Raw genomic sequence first — 15975 nt, 5'->3', positions numbered from 1 at the left:
CTGGAATCTTTCCCACAGGCAAGTCCCCACCTGGCCCATCACGTCCTGTCAGCAGACTGGACTACATGGAGGCCTCACCAACCCACCACTGGCGGACCAGCCACCCTGGGCTGGGTCCTCACTTTTCAGGGCCAGGAGAGGGAAGTAAAGGGACCAAGGCAACTATGAGACTTAGCCAATTCGGTCTGCTCACTTCACTGATGATAAACTGTAGGCCCAGAGAAGGAGGGACTGGCCCAAAGTCACATGGCTACTTGGTGTCAAAGACAAGCCTGGAACTCATGTCCCCTGACTTCAGCCCAGGACTCCTTCAGGGAAAATCCAGCCCTTTGTCACATGCTGTCACTAAAGGCCTGTGGAGTACCCGGGCAGGAAGCATTCAGTTCTGGGAAGCAGGTGGGGCCCCAGGCATTACCTGGGAGAGACCCCATCCCCAGCACAGGCATGTTCTCTAAAGCTCCCAGCCATCTGGAGCTGCAGAGTACCAGGCACCCAGCCCCTTCCCTGAACAGGTGGTGCTGGGAGGGCGTCCTCACACTGATCCTTGCAGCACCTAGGGGAGCATGCCTCCTGCCCCTGCTTTTTGCACGGCAGAAGTCAGCTCTCAAGACTTCCCATCCACCCACTCCCTCTCTTCTCCAGGCCCGGGCAGCCCCTGATCTGAGGAAGGCACCTCATCCCCAGGCTTGGGGCCCACTGCTGGGCTTCCTCCCCCAGGCCCTGTCAGGGCGAGGGTGGACTCACCAGCCACCATATCCATGTCGGGCAGAGTTGGGGAGGGTTCCAGAGGCACAGATGGTGTGAACATGGGCGCAGCTCCAGGGAGCGGTGTGTAGGACACTTGCAGGACCAGTGAGGCCTGGAAGAGATGGGGGGTGAGAAGGCAGCAGATTAGAATGTTGGCCTCTGACCACTGCCCTCCAGCATCCTTCCTATTCCTTTCATCCCTCCACCAAGGAAGAGGTCTGGGTTGCACGAGGTTGTGGCAAAGCCACCACCAGGGGCCCATCAACATAGGTGGTTAAGGGCCCCAAATCTACAATCAAGTTCCACCACTCAGAAGCTATGTGACTTTGGCAAGATCTGTAACCTCTCTGTGTGCCTCAGTTTCCTCATCTGTAAAATGGGCATAGTGATAGCATAGCACCTTCCTCATAGGGTCAAATGAGGATTAAATTAGTTGAAAGAATGCATAGTAAGCTTCTATAAGTGAGTCAATGATGGAAACTTGCCTGCAGGATTTTTCAACTCTCAGCCTAGGCCCATCTGCAGGAAAAAGCCCCCTTGGCCACTCTGTTCAGCTAAGGGCCCTCCCATTTCCCCACAGACAGCTCAGCCTTGCTCTGCTCGGGCCCCAGCTAGCACTGAGAGGGTCTCAGGGTACTGCTCACCCTTCTGACCCCTCTTCCCTCCCAGAAGCACCCCTGTCCCCCATCTCACCCCCAGCTGCTCTGGCTTTGACCAGCAATAGGAGAGTGACTAGTCATGCCATTCACATGGACAGAGAAGACTTCCTTATGCTCCCACCCAACCCGAGCCCACCAGGAGACCAGCACTGTTCAAAGGGGCACTTAGGCCTGAAGGAAAGGCACAGCCAAGGCAGGCCCTCCAGCCTCGCAGCTCCCAGGCCCATGGGGGCCTAGCCGAGCTTCCCTGGTCCCACAAGTCCAGCAGGCCTTCTGGGGCTACCTTTTTATTGATCAAAGTAACAAAAACTCCAAAGTAAGAAAGTGTGGAAATTACAAAAACCTTAAAGAAAAAAATGCAAAAGAAAACTCATTGCTATAATTTCACCACTGTTCATGTTTTGATATAATTCTCTCCAATCTTTTTAAATAAATACTGTACAGCTCTGCTGAACATCAAATGCTTTTCTTTTACTTAATAATTTACTTAATATTTTATAAGTATTTCCCCAAATTTTGATAAACCCTTTATTAACATAACTATTATATTTTGGGCAACTCAGCATAATTCACTAGACATCTATCTCTGTTGAGTAATACTGGGGATGTCAAGAAACTCCTGGAGTGAATCCTGGTCCTGAGACGGAAGGAGCTCGAGGTCCTGGATGCATCCAGCTCTGGAGTTTGAACCCTCCAGGTTGGGGCCTGGGCTAGGGCAGCCAGGCTAAGGGAGGGCAGGGCCGGGGTGTGTGTGTGGTGAGGGTGGAGGGGTGCTCAGAACAATGAAGAAGGAGGCTGGAGCTAGCTCCCCATCCCAGAAGACCTAGGAAGAGGCCGGGGATGGCAATGAGATCCTCTAAGTCCCAAATTCAAGGCATTGTCCTATACAGCCATGCAGGTTCCTGAGCCACCACCAGGTGTCGCCCAGAAATCGGCCTCAGTAAGTGGTCAGTGAGACTCCACAGCTGCCGATAGGGCTCCCTGTCCTTTCTGAGCACATGCCCGGCTCTCTGTGCCCCACACTGCGGTGCAACACGCCCCAGGTCCCAGGCAGGAAGCCCCAGCACTGAGTGTCTTGGGACCTGCCTGGGGCTGCAGTGTGACTTAGTACTGTCACAGGGACTAGAAGACGGCCCTAGACCCCCTCCGCAGGCCAGAGCTACCTCCTGGGCTGCAGGGAGGAGGTTCCATGCAATACTGATGTATATGAAATGCATATTTGGTCATTCAGATGACCAAAATACGATGTTCATGTATATGTGGTCTTTGTCCGCAGTTCCTGGCTCACAGCTCCCAAAACCCTTGGAATATCCCAAGTGTTGAGAGTGACAAAGGTGTCTCTTGTTATGTTAATGAGGTAACTTTTAGACCCCACCTAAGTCTGAAGCTGGTTGCCAGGAGGTCCAACCATGTCTTTAGAGGTATGTAACTTCAGTCCCACCTGCCACCCTCTGGGTATGGATGGGAGAGGAGCTGGAGGCTGAATCAATCAGCCACGGTCAGTGATTTCATCAGTCACGTCTATCTAATGACGCTTCCGTAAAACCCCAAAAGGATGTGTTTCAGACAGCTTCCGGGCTGGTGGACTCGTGGAGCGTGGCGCTCCTGGGGAGGGCGTGGGAGCTCTGTGCCTCTGAGTCTGGCCCTGTGAGTCTCTTCTATCCGGCTATTCTTGAGTTAGATCCTTTTATAATAAACCGGTAATCTAGGAAGTAAAATGTTTCTCTGAGTTCTGTGAACTGCTCTAGCAAATCAGCTGAGGAGGAAGTCTTGGGAATCCCTGATCTATAGCCAGTTGATCAGAAGCCCAGGCAGTCGCCTGGGCTTGTGGCTGCTGTCTGAAGGGGGCTGAGGGGACGGTCTTATAGGACTGAGCCCTTAATCTGTGGAATCTGATGCTATCGCAGGGTAGACATTGTCAGAATTGAGTTGAAGTGTAGGCCACCCCGCTGCTGTCTGGGGCATTGTTTGTTGGTGCAGGGAAACCACACGCACACGCACACGCACACGCACACACACACACGAGGTAAGTCCAGAAACCTACTTTACCCCGCCTCCCGCACCGCGTGCTCAGCTGAGGCTACATCTGTCAGGACCCAGCCCTCCTCTCCTATCCGTCACCTTCTGGCCCTCAGCCCCTCTTCTTGGAGACATGGTTTCTGAAGGAGTGGCAGATTCTTCGGACAGCCAGGGGTCTCAGCCCAGGGAAGAGAAGGAAGCAGGCTCCCAGCTGGTGCGCAGGAAGCGCAGACATGAGAGCATGGGCATGAAGAGAGAGGAGAGGAGAGGTGAGGCACCCAGGGAGGGTGCCTGGGCACGTGTCTTAGGGGCTGGATGGGTCTTGGAGCTTGGAGGGGAGCAAGTGCAGGAGGCCCGGCAGGAAACATCAGCGTCCTGGGTGCATGCAGGGCTAGAGGGAAGAGACGTTTGAGCAGCTCAGCCAGGAAGCGAGAAACCCTGGTTGGAGGCACCGGGGACCCGACACACTACAAAGTAGGCAGCCCCATCCCCGAGATGCAGTGGAGAAGCACCAAGCAAAACACCTCTTCCACCAGCTGCCCTGACACCTGCCACTCCCCCATTAGGGCTCTACATCTTTGCAGCCAGCTCTGGCCCTCTTCAGAGTCCTTGGAGCCCTTCTCGACTGCCGGAGCATTAGGAGACTGAAGGGTTCAAAGGGAGGACCAGAGGGGTTCAGGAGGTGATGGAGACAGCCTCAGTGAACTCTGCACTGACCCAGAATGCTCTGCCAGTGAGCGCTGTCTGAGAAAGGGGTGGATTCTCTGAGAAGGGGCATATCCCCATCAAGGAAGCATCCTGGCCATCACTGGTCAAAGCCACCTTAGGAGAAAATTCCAGCATCTGAAGGGCAGTGAACCAGGGGTCCATTCATTCAAGTCCCTTTCATCCCTGAGAGCTCAGGAGATGCGCCCCCTGATTTGGGTCCCCATTTGGACACAGATTCACTGTGTGACTTCAGTCAGTCACTCTCTTTCTCCTGCTCCCAGTACCCAGTAGTGGTTCCATTCAGAGCTCTGCCAAGACTGGCCACGTCCAAGCCAGCCAAGAAGAGTCCCCAGCCACACACACACACACACACACACACACACACACACACCCCACTCCACAGGGCAAGGTAGCTGCACTCTGTCCGAGAGAATCCCCTGGGTCCCACTGGGAGGAAGTGTTTCCAGATCAATAGTCCCCCCAACCCATGCATCCTGGGAGGTGGGGCTGACCCAGAAGGAAGGTCAGGAATTTTACTGACCATGAAGAAAGAACCCCACAGGGTATATTTAGCTCACTAAAAATAACGGGCGGCCAGAGATGAGGGCTGGGAATTGTCTGGGAGGACTGGGAGAGCACTGGGAGCTGGGGGAGGAGCGGGAAGGACAATGGAGGAAGGGAAGGGGGTCTGACAGGTCCTGGTGGGCCAGGGAGGGGAATGTCTGTCTCCTTCCTGTGTGTTCTGTGACCCAGATGAGTCAGATATTCCAGACCTGGAGAGGGGGACTGGCTGTGTGGACGGACTACCAGGGAGATTGGGGGGTCGTAATCAAGGCTGCCAGGAAGCCTGAGAAGACAACAGATTTCTAGTGAAAAATCAATCCCAGGAGGTGACCCAAAGGCAAGGCTGACTGCAGCGCTGTAGTTGGGGCCGGACTCCCTCCCCTCCCATCCTGTCCACCCCCCGAGCACTCCCAGGCACCCTGTGCTCTGGTCAGGGCAGGCCAGGCCTGGCTGCTGGGAGCCGGATTCTGAGATACCACGGAGGTCAGAAAGGCAAGGTCTCAGACAGGACCTGGCCTGATGCAGAGTCCAGTGGACACTTACCCCTGTGGGCTGCTTCTTGGTGTCCAGCAGGGGGGCATTGAAGCTGGCAGACAGACTGGGGGTGGCGAGGACCTCCCGGAGTGGGACCTTGGCTTCCCCCAGGAACCTGAGAGGAAAGAGAAGTTACATGTAGAAACCAGCCAAATATGCCCAGCTCTTCCCCCCGCATACCCTCACCACCGCCACCTCACAAACACCCCATGGACAAGCTGATCTGCCTAGGATGCCCAGGCCCCCTCCAGGCTCCCCCGGCAGCCCTGTCCTAGTCACCCCGCGCACCTCCCTGGAGGGCCAGGGCCCTCTCCCTGCACAGCAAGGACAAGAGACATCTGCCTTTCCCCCAGGTCGACTCTAACCCCTTCCGTCCCTTCCACCCCTTCCCAGAGGCCCAGCCCTGCCACCCCGGCCACCTGGGCTGTCTTGTCCATCAGCCCTGAACAGCCCACCAGATCAGCCTCTCCTGAAAGCAGAGGCCATTTCTCCATCACCACCTCTGCACTGTTCCTCTGCCTCAGCCATCACCTGACCCCCATCCACACAGGCCGTCTATAACTGGTTTCCCAGAGCTCGGCCAACAGTGATCATACACGGAAAACACACAGACCTTCTTATCTTCAGGGACAGGGAGAAAATAGATTTGGGGCGGAGGAAGCATGTCCCACTCCCAGGAGAGGCCCGGGACTGTCACAGCACACACACCTGAGGCCACAGCTCTGACTGAGGGGAGGGAGTCCATAGACCGATGGGCTCTTAGGAAAAAGATCATTACGTGATCAGTGACGGGACCCTTCACAGATTGCCAAGGAGTGGAGAGGGTATAGCTCAGTGGTAGAGCCTGTGCTTAGCATGCACGAGGTCCTGGGTTCAATCCCCAGTACCTCCATTAATTAATTAATTAATTAGTTAACCTAATTACCTGCCCCTCCAAAAAAGCCCGACTAAGAACATGTATCCAGAACACATAAAGAACTTCTACAAGTCAGTGTAGAAAAAAAAGGGCTTTTAAAAGAGTGCCAAGGAAAAAGCCTACGTACCTAAGCTAAGAAGTGAGCATTCTGCAGTGGCAGCAGGAAACCAGGGCAGCGAGTGGCCTGTAACAATTAGGACTGTCGCCCAGTGCCCTCATGGGACTTCAGCGTGCTTCGTGCACGTTACTGTGGGGACACGAACAATGACCAGCCACAGATGTACTCTCAACATTTGCTTCTTTTTTTTTTTTTTTTTTAATTTTCTTGGGGGGAGGGGAGGTAATTAGGTTTACGTATTTATTTATTTAATTACTTTTACAGAGGGACTGGGGATTGAATGCAGGACCTAGTGCGTGCTAAGCATGCATATCCTTGAGATATATCCTCTTCGCCTCATCATTCGCTTCTTAGTTTTTTTTTCCCCTGATGGGTAAATAGCACACCTATTATCTGGGACCTGTCTTTATCTAGTCTCTGTAACAACTGATTTGGATATGAGTTTTTATGACTTAATGAAGTAAAACTTCAATCTTGACCTAATTAGCTGATTATTAAAACTGGCTGCTCACAAGGAGGTACCACTTCACATCCATTACTACTATTAAAAAACAAAAGAAACAAATGTTGGCGAGGATGCTGAGAAATTGAAAACCATTGGCTGGAATGGATAAAAGTGCAGCGAGTATGGAAAACAGTATGGTGGTTCCTTTAAAAATTAAACAGAATTACCATAAGATCCAGCAATTCCACTTCTGTGTAAATACCCAAAAGAGCTGAAATCTGGGATTCAAAGATATTTGTACAACCAGATTCACAATAGCGTTATTCACAATTGCAAAAAGGTGGAAGAAACCCAAGTGTCCACCAATAAATGAATGTGAAAAGGAGCAGAACCCTGATTCAAATCCTTTCTGTCCTCCGTTTCTCTTTCTTAGGAAATAGGCTTCATTCAGCCTCCTTGACCTTCCCTGAGCTCCCAAGGGCAGATTCAAACAGTTGCTAATCAGGGAAGGGAGGAAATGCAGAAACAAGGGCAAAGCAGTCAAGAAAAACAGAGCAGCCCTGGGGCAGGGTCCTGGTTCCTCCTCAATGAATATACATAACAATATCTTTAAGTTCTTCTGCAGGAACTTAAGGCCCCCAATGCTTGCCTCTTGCTTATGATTGATCAGAATCTTTAGAGATGTTTTTTTCGGGGGGGGGGGCGGGGGATGGACACTGGATCCATCAGATTGCCCGAGTTCTGACTAAAAGCATCTTTCCTTTTTGTTACCAAAGCTGTTGCCCCCAGGATCATACCTCTGCCCCTCTCTCGGCTAGAAACCAGTTACCCTTATCTAAGTCCCAGGAGGCAACTGCAACGACAAGAAACTAGAACTGGTTAGAGCCAACGGAGCTCAAGATGGCAGAGGATTTGACTTCTAGTGGAACTTGAGCCTCGTTATACACTCACTGTAATGTATTAGCATGCTGAATGACACACCCAGCAGCACCATGAGGGCTGACAAGTGACGCGACAGCCACCAAAAAAGTCCATACAAGACTGACTGGCTCCAGCACACCCAGAATGAGGACATGATGGCAGAGCCTCTCATAAAATCCACGTGGCCCAACCCAGGCTAGAGCTGTCTCTACCAGCCATCTTGGCTGACGGCTCACAGCTCAAGCTTTTTTCTTCTCTTCTTCCTGCTCAAAAGCGTCCTTCCTTTTCCTCTTCTGAGCAATAAAGCGGCTGTTCACTTTGTCCCTCTGCTTCTGCTGCGCAAATGCTTTCATAGCCAGTGGCAAGAACCCACACTTTGGTGAGCTTCCTAATTTAGGGCTCCCTCTATCTGCTAACAAAAGGATAAATAAAATGTGGTAGATGTATAGAGTGGAGTATCATTGAATCTTAAAAAAGAGAAACTTTTTCATATCTGCTACAATATGGATGAACCTTGGAGATACTATGAAAAGTGAAATAAGACAGACACAAAAGGACAAATATTGTATGGTTCCACTTATGTTAGTGACCTAGATTAGTTAAATTCATGGAGACAGAAAGCAGATTAGTGGTTATCTGGAGCCGGGGGGTAGGGGCGTGGGGAGTTACTATTTAGTGCACACAGAGTTTCAGTTTGAGAAGATGAAAAAGTTCTGGAGATGGATAGCGGTGATGGTTGCACAGCATATAGATGTACTTAATCCCATGAACTGTACATTTACTTTTTTTAATCTTTTTCTATTTCTTGTGATCACGTATCTTCAAAGATTGAATGTGTGTCCTGGATTGAGCTATATTACAATCTTAATGAATATACAATTGAGCAAACAATGAATTGTACATTTAAAACGGTTAGATAGTAAGTTTTATTATGGTGTGTTTTACCACAATAAAAATAAATTAGTTAATTAAATAGCTGCATGTGTAAGTTTCTTGGCAATGAAATTCCTCTATTTCCATCCATCTTGGAACCAGCAGATTCTTGGTTGCTTTGCAGGTCCCTTTGTTAGCAAGGCAATAAGCCTGATATGTGCTCAAGACCAATTTTTCTAACATTTTTTAAAGAGAGGGTTGTTAAAAAGAAAACCATGGGCCCAAAATGGTGTCACTCATGCTAAAGCCCATGATATCAAATCTAGATTTAATACCAGGTCTAACTGCAGTTTCAACCTTTCCTAGAAATGTAATCTTAATAGGCCAGACTGGAATGTTCTGGTCAAGCACCACAAAGGTAATCTGTCACATGGGCCCTCTCCACCCCGTCCCTACCCCACCCAGAGGAAGAAGCAATCTGTATGAGAAACCCTTGAGGGTCCTTGCCCCACCCAAAAAAGTTGATGTCTTGGCTTAAAAATAACCTTTTATTTTCTTTTGTTAATACCTTCTTGCCCCACCCTCCTGCCTATAAAAGTTTCAACCCCCTTGGAGCACCATTCTATTGCTAAGTGGGACACTGCCAGGTTCATGAATTGTTGAATAAAACCAATTGGATCTTCAAATTTATTTGATTGAGTTTCGTCTTTTAGCAGGGCTCAAGGGAGAGGTGTTTCCTGATATTCATTCCAGGGTTCTAGAACCCCTCATGATGCTAGGAATCTCATTTTCTAGAATTTGTACTGGTTTCTGTTAATATTCCTTTGCAGAAGAGAGGATGTTTGTACCATAGCTTCCTAAGCCAGGTCTCCTGGAGTGTCTCCATCCCAAAGCCAGTGAGAAGACCACTGTGATCAGTGTATTGACTGAAGTGTCCTCAGGGCCCAGGCAATGGCAAAAAGACCAGACGGTAGGTATAGAGAATCCTTGAATCCATGCTGTAAGCAGATGGGGTTGGAGGAATCCCTTGGGGAAAGAGAACCAGGCATGGCTTGCTTGACATAAGAGAAGCCATTTTGGCCTAAGCCACAACAGCCTGCCCTTGAACAAGTCTCAGTAATAATGATCTTAAGAGAACAAAAGGACAAACTTATCAAGCAAGAGAAGTAATAATAGCAAAGATAACAAATCAGTTGTAAAGACTCCCAGTTCTATTTCAATGGTGAAGACTAGCCTAAAGCACTGTCTCAAGCTGTTCTGCATAATTTAAATCCCCCCTCAGGCCCTCAACCACCAGATCAACTGGAATCTTAAGGGAAGATGATGTTGACCTTTTCTGACCCTCCTGACTTCAATCAACTAAAGCTTGGACTTTGCCTACCTCGCAAGCCCCGTTCATGAATATGCATGTACCCATAGCTTAAAATGTCCCCAGTGTGGGAGGGAGGGAGGGATATAGCTCAGTGGTAGAGTGCCTGCTTAGCATACGCAAGGTCCTAGGTTCAATCCCTGGTACCTCCAGAAACACCCTGCTTTGGGAAAGTTCCTTGGTGTTCTCCCTACCTGTGAGACAGGCTGGAAGGGGGCAGGGTACAGCCACTCAAGCAATGACAGCAATTTAACACTAAAATGGTGGAAGATTCACCAAAATGGTGGAAGATTCACCTCCTAGTTGGCCTTGAGGATTAAGAAGTTTGACTTCTAGTAGACCTTGAACTTCATTATATGCTCATTGTAACAGCGGGATCAAATAACATGCCGCAGGCACCATGACAGCCCCAAGGCTGACCGCAAAAGGTCAAAGAATGGGCGGTGGCCCAATTCCTGGGACTCTCAGCCCCTTCCCCAGGGCAGCTGGAATGGTCCCACCTATAGGCCTGTGGAGCTACTGAGGTCATAAAAACTGACACCACCATGCATAGTGGCCTTTTTCACTCCCTCCTCTTTGGAGATGGCCTGCACTCTATGGAGTGTGCACCTACTTTTACTTTAACCTGAGCATCCAATTCCCACACCTCTTTCCCTGCCTTTCTCTTGCCTTACACTCTATGCAGTATGTATCTTGCTAAATAAATCTACCTTTACTCAACTGTGGCTCGCACTTGAATTCTTTCCTGCACGAAGCCAAGGACCCACACCTGCAGGGCACATCCCAGGGGCTCAACCTGGGACTTGGTCCTCCTCACGCCCCACATCTGTTTTCCTGCATCACTTGCTGCAATTTATAAATCCTTCTTTCTCCCAGTCTTTGACTTGGTTGTGTCTTTTGGCTCCACACCCACCAAGAGACAAACCTAGTCTCCGGGTTACAATGTAACACTGAGAAACTGGGGCAGCAGAGTAAAGTGACTCACTTAAGCAGGTAGATGGTGGACCCTGCCCTAGAACCGGTGAAAGGAAAATCAAGAGAGTTGGTATCACTAAGAGAGCTCTCTAAAATGGAGCTGGGAGGCCATTAATGAAGTGGCTCATCTCAGCCTGGATGGAATCTGACCTCTTTATCTGATGAAGTCAGCCAGAACACCTGCCAGACACTCAAGATATTTATCAGACCCTTACCCTAAAATAATTCATGGAAATCTGCCTACTTACGGGACACCCCTACCCTAAAACAATTTGTGATTCTTCAAATACAAATATTTTCAGCGTCAATCACAATTCTCACCAGACAACTTTTGACAATCTCCTGGGTTTTTTGTCTTCACAAGCCCTTCTTTCTCAGAACACTCTTCGGGGGTTACTTGAATTTGTGTCTCCCGAATTGCAATTCTTTACAATCCCAAATGAACTCTTTTCTTATTTGCAGCCTCCTGCATCATTTTTCGGTTGACAAACTAGGTCCCCCGATTCCCAGTGGCAATTCCTGGCAACTCTGAGGCTTCAGCTGGGGCGGCGGGAGGCAGGGTCGGCAGGGGAGCGGAGGGGCGGCAGGCCAGGAAGGGCTGATGGCTAGTGTGCCGGCGGGGGATCTGGCTCGGGGCCCCGATGGCTGCGGCCACAGCGCAGAGGGTCGCGGCGCAGCGCCAAGCCACGCCTCCCCTGCCTCCCGGGCCGCATCCCGCTCCCCAGCCCCGCCCCCGCCCGGGAGAATTCCCGGAAGTGGGGCGCGGAACAATGGGAGGAAATGCGGCAGGAAGCGCGAGTCCCACCTCTGCCAGCCCAGGCATCTCCGGGCTGCCGAGGGTCCCCGGCCAGCAGGATTGCTTGTTATTTCCTCCCTTAAATGTCTCTCTGGACCATGAAATACCCTCACCTCCCAGCCCTCCAGAGGCCCTGGGGTCCACCCCTCCTAGAGGCTGGGCGAATTCTCAAGCCCCTACTCTGTTAGGAGGAAAGACTGGAGGCCTGATCCTAAGCCTAAGGAGCAGGCTGTGGGGTCAAGTTCATAAGTCCAGCCTAGGCAGAGCCTCCCCTGAGTGGGGGGGAAGAGGGGCCGGGGGAGGAGGAGGAAGGGAAGGGGGGCTTGATGACAGAAACTGTGATAGCCACTCTTCACTCATTTCGCAGAGTTGGATAAGACGCGTTATTCAAGGGATCAGACCTGGGAGGTCCCAGACCCTTGAGGCGAGCCACGCCACCTTGAGATCAAGGCTGAGACACAGACCCTAGGCCCCAGGGGCCTTTTGTACATCAGGGATGCTGCATGCACGCTTGGTGGATACCAATCAGTGGCCAAGTGTGTCAGATAGGATATGATAGGGATCAAATGAGGCAAGGACAGCCTGGCACCGGCTGCCTCATAGGCCAGCTCTGAGTGTGTGTGGAGCCTGATGGGCTGGCAGGAAACCCTGTGGGCCTTGGCCCCACCCCCTGCAGCCTACTGACAGAAAAATGTGCTGCCCAGCCTCCCCAGACCTGGTCATCCCTCTTGGCTGTGCTGTGTTCCAAAGCCACTGGAATGTGAGGGCAGGAGAAGTGGGGGCCATACGGGCTGCTGCCACCCCAGAGACAGAAAGCCAGGTCAGGAATTAGCATGGGGGAGGAAAGGAAAGGTCAAAGCAGCTTCCATATTGACAGGGCACACATTTTTCCTCACGGAAAAAGAGCTCGTTTCCAAATTCATCATCCAGTAGGTTATGTCCTATAGGAAATGTGAAGTGGTGGCCTCCAGATATGAGCCTTAAGTGGAAGGGTGTGAATTAAGGTGTCAAGTAAGTTGATTTTAACAAAGCACAAAGAAATCTAAACAATTTTATTTTAAAATATTGGGCCATTTTACATCACTGTTTGTAAGAACAAAACACAGGAGGCAACCCAAATACCCATCCTAGAAGATGGGTAAGTTTAGACATACAGTGGAATACTATACAACTCTAAAAAGAATGGAAAGTACACTGTGGATTTATAATGTATGGAAAAGCTTCAAAGACATTGTTAAGTGACAAAACAGTTCAAAAAAAGTGTGTATAATATGTTACCTAGTACTTACAGGAGTCAGGTAGATAGAAAGTGTAATGGTGGTTCCCAGAGGCTGGGGAGAGGGGACAATGGAGAGTTACTGTTTAATAGGTTTCGAGCTTCAGTTTTACAGATGAAAAGAGCAATGGGGATGGATGGTGGTGATGGTTATTCATTGTGAATGTAATACGACTAAATTATATACACTTAAAAATCACTAAGATGGTAATTGTTATGTGTATTTCACCACAATCCAAAAAAGTCTGTTTTAAAAAATAAATATGCTATCTATTATGTAAAAAAGAGGACAGTCAGACTCTATACTGGTGAATAAGCAATACTATACAAGTGATACAAAAAAAAAAAGGAAGAACCATGGTTACCTCTGGGAGAAGGATGAGAACTGGGCAGAGAGGGGACACGGAGAATTTTTGCTGCATTTTGAAAAAATAGTTTCTGGTTTTATAACTCCTTAAATTTTTTTTACTAACTCAAAAATTAAATTTAAGAACAAAGCATCAAGACTTTTTTTAATCTTAGAATTTATTCATTCCATAAATACTTATTTAGCATGTCAGACAAAACACAGACCCTGCCCTCTTGGAATTTACAATCTCCTAAGAGCTACCCACCTCCTAACTGAGTGTATATTAGATTCGGTGCCACATCCTCTGCATGTATATATACCACTACGGTTAAACTGACACTAGACCTGGGAGGTAGGTACTGATATTAATTTAGTCCCCCTTACAGATTTGGAAACTGGGACTCAGAAAGGCCTTTGGCTTGTCTGATTTCACACAAATAACAGGCAGAGCCAGACTCCAAAGACCTTGCTTTACACCCTATCCCAGGACAGCTGGCACAGCTCAGAGCCCCACGAGCACATCATGAAAGAAACAGAAAGATCCTTGGTTTGCTTCATTCATGGAAAAGGGAGCCCAGGCTATAAATTTGCTCCGGTCCAACCTTTTTTTGAAAAATCTAATTCCAAGCTGTATTAATCATGCCTTTCATTTTTTGCACTTTGATGCTTTGACATTTGGGATATTCGATGCTTGCTGACTCTGGAAGGACTGCCCCTCCCAGGGCTAGCCAATTCCTAGAGATAGTAAAGGACTCGCCTGCAACTGCACCTTTCAGATGCAGACCAACAAGTCCACAGCCCACACCCCACCACCTCCTCTCAGGAGCGTTCACACTCAGCCAGCATCTCCCTGCCCTGAACACTCCAGGGCCAGGAACCACGCAACTCCAGAGAGCCCTACCCCCCAGAGCCCGCTGTAAGTATTCAAACCAGCCAATCCTAAACCTGCCTACCTTGCCTTGCCCATTCTTTTCCAAAGGAACCCAATAAAGGCTCTTGCCAGTGCTTTCCCCTCACTCCACCGGCCTCCTGACTGACCCTGGTGCTTCCCCATGTGGCCCTGCTGGTGCGGCATGCCCCCTCCTCTTGGGAACTGTAACAAACTATCCTTCCAGTGGTAATCCTCTCCTGGCTTGTTGGCTTCACCATACCTAAAGAATAATAAAACCTACATTTTAAAACACAAGCCTGCTCCCTCTCTGCGGGGGAGATCAGGGGTGAAGGGCCTTTGTAAAGAGCTCAGCAGCTGTTCTTTGTAGATGTACTACACTGTCCTGTGAGGAGGTGGGGAGGCCTAGTAGTCTACACTATGCATTTGAAGCTTTCAGAGGGTAGCCTTGAAGTCTGGGCCCTGAGGAAAGGGAGGAAAAGGGGGGTTCAGTGTAGGGGACAGATCTGGTGACATGGCAGCTGGCTGAGACCCCAGGGGGAAACCAGCCTTTGGTGAAGCCACAGCCCTAAGAGAGAGGCTCTTCCACTAGAAGTGGCGTCCACACCTGCAGGGGGCGGCAGACCCGCCACCAGTCAGCCCAGGCCTTCCTCTATGTGGTGATGCTGTGAGCCAAAGATGAAGGGGTTCAGCACCCAGGGTGCTACAGCCAGAGAAGACAATGTTCCCAGGTGCTTGGAGCCGTGTTAGGGAGCAGTGAGATGGGAGAAGTGGGTGCACCTCACTGACACTGACACTGGCCAAGAAGTGAATTCTAGGTCAGGCCCCTTCTCCAAATACCCTGAAGGAAATGGCCCAGGAAGGCTGGCAGGACACGCAGCACTGCTCCATTTGGTTCACGGGACACCCCACGTGGCGGACTCTAGGGTGTCACACACACCAACCACTGTCTTCACGTGTTGGGTCACTCCCCAATTTTTTTTTTTGAAGCGTAGTTGATTTACAATGTTAGTTTCAGTTATACATATACATACGTATATGTCTTTTTTTTTCAGATTCTTTTCCATTACATGTTATTATAAGAAATTGAATATAGCTCCCTGTGCTGTACAGTAGGTCCTTGTTGCTTATCTATTTTATATATAGTAATGTATGTCTGTTAATCCTCAACTCCTAATTTATCCCTCCCCACCCTTTCCCCTTTTGTAACCAGAGTTTGTTTTCTGTGTCTGCAACTCTCAACATTTTTAAACCGTGCCTTTCACTCTAGAGCAACACTTTGGAAACACTTCTTCCTCGCAACCAACTTCCAAAAATAAATATTTATCATTGAGTGATGGAGAGTAAGAACTTTCAAGTCATCCTACCCTGGCGGGAGACCCAGCCCTGCCACGTGACAGTTTTAAGACGGACAAGTTCCAAAACCTTTCTGAGCCTGTTTCCTCACCTGGAAAAATCATCTGTTCATTTGACAAATATTTACTGAGTACCTACATGGCTCAGGCACTGTGGAAGGAACTGGTAATACTGGATGTGGATGCACAAAATGGACAACCACTCTTATCCCGGTGGGGCTTCAAGGGAATAGCGAAAGAACTTCAGAAGGTTCTTGTAGAATCCGAGTTCACATACCTATCACCCCTGGCTGTGCCGGGGGCATGGAAGGTGCTTGCTAAATGTCACCCCACTCACGTCTTCCCATCCTCTGCACACACTATCCCGCCAAATCGCTGTGAGCGCCAAATCATGACTTGAAGCACTGTCGTATGTAAGAAATTAGATTTAGTTTGGGTCATTCCTGATGATGATGAGACCCT

The 15975-nt window shown here is 49.5% G+C and overlaps 1 protein-coding gene across 22 annotated transcripts in view; it reads right to left on the bottom strand.

Annotated features, from left to right (window-relative positions):
• DYSF (dysferlin) overlaps window positions 1–15975 on the bottom strand; it is a 201772-nt gene that overhangs the window by 150434 nt on the left and 35363 nt on the right. For 21 of the 22 annotated variants that reach the window (XM_010963692.3, XM_010963697.3, XM_010963698.3 and 18 more), the window contains exons 4-5: window positions 5241–5346; window positions 745–859 (exon numbers count right to left, since the gene is read on the bottom strand). In XM_010963692.3, coding sequence (XP_010961994.1) covers window positions 745–859; window positions 5241–5346 — 221 coding nt within the window. Of the gene's footprint in view, window positions 1–744; window positions 860–5240; window positions 5347–5519; window positions 5605–15975 lie in introns of those variants that run through there. The other variant, XM_045523207.2, reaches the window with a different exon arrangement.

Source organism: Camelus bactrianus, chromosome 15 (genome assembly GCF_048773025.1).
Source record: "Camelus bactrianus isolate YW-2024 breed Bactrian camel chromosome 15, ASM4877302v1, whole genome shotgun sequence".
Classification (NCBI taxonomy): Eukaryota; Metazoa; Chordata; class Mammalia; order Artiodactyla; family Camelidae; genus Camelus; species Camelus bactrianus.
The sequence above is the reverse complement of the archived record's forward strand: the minus strand, read 5'-3'. Positions and strand labels throughout refer to the sequence as shown.